The 6820-nt window shown below is 42.5% G+C and overlaps 1 protein-coding gene across 1 annotated transcript; it reads right to left on the bottom strand.

The window, feature by feature from the left end:
• Positions 1-825: 825 nt before the first annotated feature.
• LOC118754721 lies at positions 826-6804 on the bottom strand. Its single transcript, XM_036489607.1, has 7 exons — positions 6596-6804; positions 5512-6531; positions 4648-5049; positions 4290-4484; positions 1736-1786; positions 1334-1656; positions 826-1261 (listed from the first exon to the last, which is right to left on the bottom strand). The coding sequence occupies exons 1-7, from the start codon at positions 6728-6730 to the stop codon at positions 826-828; spliced, it is 2562 nt and encodes an 853-aa protein (XP_036345500.1). The 5' UTR covers positions 6731-6804.
• Positions 6805-6820: the final 16 nt, after the last annotated feature.

The raw sequence follows: 6820 nt of genomic DNA, 5'->3' as shown, positions 1-6820 counted from the left end.
AAGCAAAGTAAATAGATTGAAATTTGGAAAAAGCGAGACATATTTGCTTTAAGGGCGAAAGATATTCCATATTGCAAGTGTTCACTTTAACTGAATTTGATTTTTTTATTTAAAGACATCCATATTGTAAAATTTCTTTGAACTTAAAACTTAAAGTAGAATTCAAATTTTAAGCGGGGTGTATCCCTTTTAAAAAAATTAGTTATATGTTAATCTTGGTCATCTGTATGGCATATTTAATGCAAATAATAGCCAGCAAATATGCTCTCAAATTCACTCACACACTTTCACATTTATAAAATTAATAGCATTTGATTTTACTTGTCAATTCAATTGAAATTGAAAGAAATGTTTTATTTAACTTTTTACTTGAATTATTTAGAATATCTCTCGTTTGATACCTATATTAAAACATTTTATTCAAATTTGTAATTAACCTAATTTTAGCTTCTCAAAAGGTGGCAACCTTTTTAAAAAATATTTTCTTAAACAAATAATTTTTGAGTTGATTTCGTTTGACAACCGCATTGTTGTGATATTTTAGTTAACTTATTAATTAATCGATTTATATATTTAACCGATTGCAACACTCTCAAAAATATTTTCGAAACAAAATTTTCAGTTTGACACTCACATTGTTATAATATTTTATTTAACTTATTGATTGATTTAAGTCCTGAAAAAGGTTGCAGCTCCCTTAAGAATATCCTATATATTAATCCAGCTTATAGACTATCTGTGCGCCAAACGTTATCGAAATTCGTTTAGCCGTTTACTCACAAACTTTCACATTTATAATATCAGTATAAGTAATACGAGTATCATTCACTCACCCGGCACTGTTTCTCCATTGAAAGTTATCTGCACAGTGTGTATGCCCGGCTCGTGCGGTGTAAAGCTAGCTACAAAGCGTTGACCGCCCAGCGAACGTACCGACGATGTGACACGTCCACCATTGACGAGTATTTCCAAATTTCCCGAACCCGCCTTTGAGCCATCAATCTCAAATTCAACGGGACGTCCAATGGCACCGTTTGGTATATCTTGTACACGTATAGCACGCGCTCCGGTTGCATTGTTGTCTATGGGTCGAAATCGCGATAATGAACTATAACCATATTGACCATTTCCAGCGCCCGCACCACCAGAAGTGCGCTCCGTAACAACGTGTTCACTAGATTCCTTAACAGTTTTTGTATAGCCACCTGATTTGTCGGTATAAGTGTTGTTCGAATGTGATTTCACTGTAATGGCACTGGGTCTGTGAAAGTGAAAAATTCGAATTATTTCGTTAAAGAGTTACTCCATTACAAATTTCATTTGCTAAACTCACTTGTAACGTTCCACATCATCGACAGAATCACGTGATCCACGTCGATCTGAGTGATATTTCTGTTCTTGTAATGCAAATTTGTTGTATTGTGTATTGCGATGTGTTTCGTGATCGATATCGGGTCGATTATACGAGAGGTCCGTATTTAGTTGCTTTTCCGTCATATTTGCCAAAGATTCGAGCGAATTATGTGAAAGCATATGCTTGGTTTTATTGATAACATCCCAGCTGTCGCGTCGCGCCGTTGTCGGTTTAACCGATGACACACGCACATTCGACGAATGATCGATGCGCGGTTCGGGTGAGGCAGTGCGACGCAAGCGCTCGGCAGTTGTGTAGAGCGAGGGGCTGGCACGTACATTCGAATCGGAAACGTAGTTAGAGGTCGATTTGTATGTGGACGATTTTTTCAACAGTGCGAGAAGTTTCATAGTCGGAGCGGTTAAGACCGTTCTGTAAGTGAGAGGAAAAAATTAAAAATGTGAGTGTCTGAAAGTGATACAAAACTTATGGCGTCCAGACGTGGAATAAAAGCCAATTCATTTAATTTAAAAGGATTGCGAATAAATAAGTACAAACTGTGGCTATGAAAAATCAGAAGTCGGTTTTTTATTACGACTACAACGTCCACGTCGTGATAAAAATTTCATCCCCAGAACTTTTATTCTGTTTATTCTGTGCGTCAACTGAATGATAACCAGCTAAGATCAGATGAAACTGCAGAAAGGCTCGCTGCTCCGAAGTCGTGGCTAGGAAGTTTCGGCTAACTAATCCCCTTCTCACTCGCTAGGAGGTTGTACAGGAACGTCCTAGCTTCAGTACAGCCCAGTGCCGCTTTTCGTGAAGTTTTTTATTGGTCTGTGACTGAGTGGGCGACCAAAGCCTTTGATGAAAATCATAACTAAGACAATGCCTCAAACAACAAAAAACAATACGCCAAACGCTTACTTCTACAGGACATGAAAAACAAGGACAAGCACTCCGTACTCTCTGCGAAGGAGCAGCTCGTTTTATCTAGTTGGAAGGCAGTGGCATCTGGCGATGGAGTCAGTACTGTGAGATGTACAGCTAACACTATCTTTCTACTTCAAAAGCATTTCGGCAAAAACACTAAAAGCAGGCTTTATCTATAGCTGGTAGGGGACCGTGCACGTAACGAACGCCCTTTCAGTTGGCGGGGGATAAGTGACCGCAAGAGCTTCCACAAATAAGAAGTTTTCTGCCGACTAATCCACGAGCGCATCGGCGAGGTATAATATACTGCAAAGGATTTTGAGGTCCGGTAGTCTTAAGTGGCCTTATCGATAAGTTCGTGGCAGACCCGGATACTTACCGCTCTAGTATTAATACCACGGAAGTGGTGCGCGGATACAGAATGATAAAGTGTGATGATAAACTCTCTAAGAACTTTCTGTACAAGAGGTTGACAAGTATTGCTGATACTTGGGAGAAGCTAAGGCTGAAGCTTAGCCCTGCCAATGAAATGCTTTGGAAGCAGAAAACTCCCATTGGCTTCAGACCTTGATAGTTTGCGGAACGCTACTTAATATTTGAGGAACTCACGAAGAGCGATGTATTCCGGACATGTTTCTTGTAATCCGATAATAATATGTAGCTTTTGGAAAATGCGGACACCAAATACCGCGCTCTTTGGTAAGCTAGTTAAAAATTATGTATTGTGGTTGAGAATTGCCTGATTAGTATAACCTAAGTAAGGTTGCATTTCTCCTTTGGGAAGTCCAGCCCATTATGATGTCATATAAGTGAACTCTTAAAATATAAAAATCTTGCTGCCTCCAATACAACTGTGTTGGAACCACCGTATTTTCTTAAGGAAGCGTTGAAGATTTCCAGAAATTCCTACATGACTATATACTATAAAAATAGTCTAAGTAAGATTTTTAGTCGCATTACCGCTCAAGCGGGCATTCACCACCTCCTACTCGTCTTCGAGGCCCCGAAAAAAGTCATAACCTCCGCTAAGTAGTGTCGTGCAATTCCCCATAAGCAGTTCGGAGTATCGTCGTGGAACTATCGTATTGTCTACCGAGGTGTTGAAGATGTCTTAAAATTCCCAGACGGCTTTATACTATAAAAATAGTCTTTTTAAGACTTCGGTGGTGTTTTCTCTCAAGCGGGCACTCTCCAACCTCTCCTCATCTCTTAAGTCTTGAGAAAAGTCATAACCTCCTCTAAGTGGGTGCGCGCAATCCTCGCTAGGCAGTGCGGTGTAACGCTTTCTTCGGCAGAACTAGAGGGCGATTCTCATTTAGTCGAACCAGAGCCAGATTGTCCTTGTTTCCTATAACGTCGCTTTGGTTGAAAACTAATACGCTTCCGTTGGGCAAACCCCGGGAACCCGAACACCCGAACCACATTCGTGGGGGCCATTACGTCTAACTAATTTATAACTTTTCAATATTATTTCCCTAATTTTTGCCTTGTAGACTCCCATATGGGTCAATAGAGCGAGGATTCAGTAGAAGTTCAATACCTTAACTTACGGTGGAGTATATGACTCTTGTAATAAACAAAAAGTTAAAACCAATCGAATTTGTTCTTGGATCTAGGATCCTATAAGAAAGAGCCCATATGTACATTCAGTATTTTATACCAAACTTCCGGCCCCACGAACTTCAGGGAACGGCCTTCCATGTTTCAGTCCCTGTTTAAACTTCTACCACTATTGATGGTATATATTTTATCCCGATAGAGGTTGCCATACCCTCTATTTAGAGAGGGAGGTCGAAAAGATGGCAGTTAACTTAATTTCCACCTACTAAACTGTATAGCGTCTTCTACCGCTTTGACTTTGTTGCTTTTTCCATTAACCTAAAAATCATTCGTGGCGTAAGCCCCAATAACCTTGTTGAAACAAATGGACTCGCATTAACAAGCAAATATTTTCAAAATTTCATAGCTAAAAGACATTGTGAAATACTATAATTTAGCTCACCTTATTCAGAGTTGTGACTGGGCTGCCGATTCGATGTGTGGCTGTTGAAATGTAGGCGTTGCTAGGCGAATAGCGTTGCACCGGCGAAATCGAGGTGTGTCGTGGACTGTTGCTTAAATTGCGCGGATTCGATTCATATGGAATCGAAGTTTTAATTGTCAATGGACTGTGGGTGCGTACTTCACTCGAGCGTATCTGTGAGAAGTGCAACGCAAAAGCACAAATGTTAGCAAAAGTAAATAAATAAATAAAAATTATAAATTATTGGCAACGTAACAATTGAGCAGTTGTACCGAAAAAAAAAACAAAAACAAGAAACATTTAACCAAAAACATTGAAAAAAAAGTTATTTAATTACGCTAGGTATCGGGCTGAGACGTGTCGTAGTAAAAGTGCTTGCCGCCTTGGCGCTGGCGGTGTGACTCTGTTGTTGCTGCTGCTGCTGCAGCACATGGAATTGTTGGTAAAGCGATGGCGCCTGCGTTGGCGAGTCGTCGAAGCGTTCTTCGCGCGGTGGTGCCAACTTCAAGTCACGATCTTTACGTTTACGATGATACGAGTACAACTCATTCTCTTTGTCGTAGTAGTAGTCGTTCTTGGTTGTCGAAGAGTTCGAAGAGACCTTCGAGTCACGGCGTGCAGTATTTAGGGTATATAAATCGGTCGAATTGAAATACTTAGTATTAGGCGAATTGTTGTGTTGATCGCGTGTGAGGTATTGGGGAGCCAGTGGTGGTGGAGTGGATGTTGCCAATTCGTCCTGCGCACGCAATTTTGTGATGTATTGGAAAGTGCGCGCGCGGAAAAGTGTAGGTGTAAGGATGCATGGGTAACAAACACATACGGGTACATACAAACATACAGAATGATGGGAAGAGAAATTAGAGATATTGGTTAGTATAATTTCAGTTTTTACACAGCGTTTTAGTGGCGGATGCGCGGGTGCGAGGCGGTGTGTAGCGGTGCTGGTTTCATTTTCTTTTTATTAGGAGTTAGTTACAGCAGAATGTTATTGTTAGTGAGAGTACTTTTTACATCATAATTATTTACTAAGTGAGTGAGCGAAGTTACTGATACTCAATGCTCGCAGCACTCTGAGCTGGATAGCAGTTAGCCTAGCAGCTTATAGCAGCTTATTCTACATACGCATGATTTTAGCACAAATGTCCACTCCAAGCTCATAAACTTCAATTTATTTTTCACCCCCCTCCCTTCCACTTACCTCACTCTCCCTTTTGTAGTAGCTCGATGTGGTGCGGTAGTCGTTCGCATCGACCTTCGGCGATATCTGTGGTGAATATGATCTCTGCCGTTCCGAGCTATTGTGATTCAATAAATCTCGCCGCGATAGCGAGGCTGTCGCTGCGGATGTTGCGTTCCTGTAGTCATTGTGCCTTGTATTTGTAGTTGAGGTGTAATGCATTGAAGGACTCTCCGAGCGATGTTTGCTCTCGTGCAAGGGACTACTGCGCGTTTTGCCCGAGCGGCCCTTGGTGCCGACGCGCATAATGAATGGCGAGCCTTTCACATCGTAACCATTGAAATATACATAGACACGATATTTGCCATTATGACGTGGCATGAAAGTGACCCTGTATTTATTTTCGACAATTTTCTCAACGGAACATACAAGCGAGCGCTTATCATGTACAATGTCAACATGCAGTTCGCCAGTGACGCCAACGCCGCGCGCATCCACTTCGAAGGAGTGCGCGCGCAATGGCATAGCGCCATCCAAACCATGCACAGAGACACCGCTGGCGTCGAAGACGGCACAAGTGAATGGTCCGCCCTGTATGTGACGACCCTGATAGGTGATGGCGATTTCCCAGATTCCCGCTTCGTCCGGCTTAAATATGGCACTGTGTCCTTCGTCGACCTTCTTCAATGGGCAGTTGTGCGAGATGCCAGTCGGCGAGACGGCTGTGACCAGTATGTCTTCGGTCTTTGGCGCGCCGGTTGCATTTACCAGCACTTCAACAAGACTGCCGAGTGCACAGGGTGCCATACCTGGTGGCGCTACTTGTATAAATCGTGGCAGCACACGGAAGAAGTGTCCGCCCAAGCTGTCCTCGCCGATCTCTACAATAATCTCGTGCATGCCGTACTTTTCGGGTATGTAGACACCCTCGCCATGTGGATTTAAACGTACCGGCTGTGGTTGACCTGATGGCGGTACTACAAAAGCTTTCACCGTGCTAAGGCTAATGTCGCGCGAGAGCACATCGATGCGGAAGTGAGTCTGTGGGAGAGAACTCAAATTAGGGAAATGTTAGTTTTTGGGTCTTTAAAAATTTCAAACTCACCGGCTCGCCGACGCGTCCAGAATTGCTTTCCATAAGTACGTTTATGAGGTCAGAAAGAGGTGGGCGCGGTGGCACCCATTGCAAGTGCGCGGCATAAGCCATTATGCCTAAATGCTCTACTTCAGGGTTAGCCATGTCCTTGGGCGTGAGTATGGGTTGTACGCCTAGACGCTGACCAGCCTCGACTGCTTTGCGTATATTGTTCTCATAATGGAAAGGATCGGT

This window comes from Rhagoletis pomonella, unplaced genomic scaffold (assembly GCF_013731165.1).
Source record: "Rhagoletis pomonella isolate Grant_MI unplaced genomic scaffold, Rhpom_1.0 Rhpom_scaffold_04477, whole genome shotgun sequence".
In the NCBI taxonomy this organism is placed as follows: Eukaryota; Metazoa; Arthropoda; class Insecta; order Diptera; family Tephritidae; genus Rhagoletis; species Rhagoletis pomonella.
This window is presented reverse-complemented; position numbering and strand designations above follow the sequence as displayed.

Bases quoted from the DNA above. Each gene is read 5' to 3' on its own strand.
- LOC118754721 (XM_036489607.1), bottom strand. From the start codon at position 6,730: ATGGCTAACCCTGAAGTAGAGCATTTAGGCATAATGGCTTATGCCGCG. The intron at 5,050-5,511 runs GTAAGTGGAAGG...TTGCGTGCGCAG, and splicing joins ACTACAAAAGGGAGAGTGAG to GACGAATTGGCAACATCCAC. The intron at 1,657-1,735 runs GTCCACATACAA...ACAACTGCCGAG, and splicing joins CTCGCACTGTTGAAAAAATC to CGCTTGCGTCGCACTGCCTC.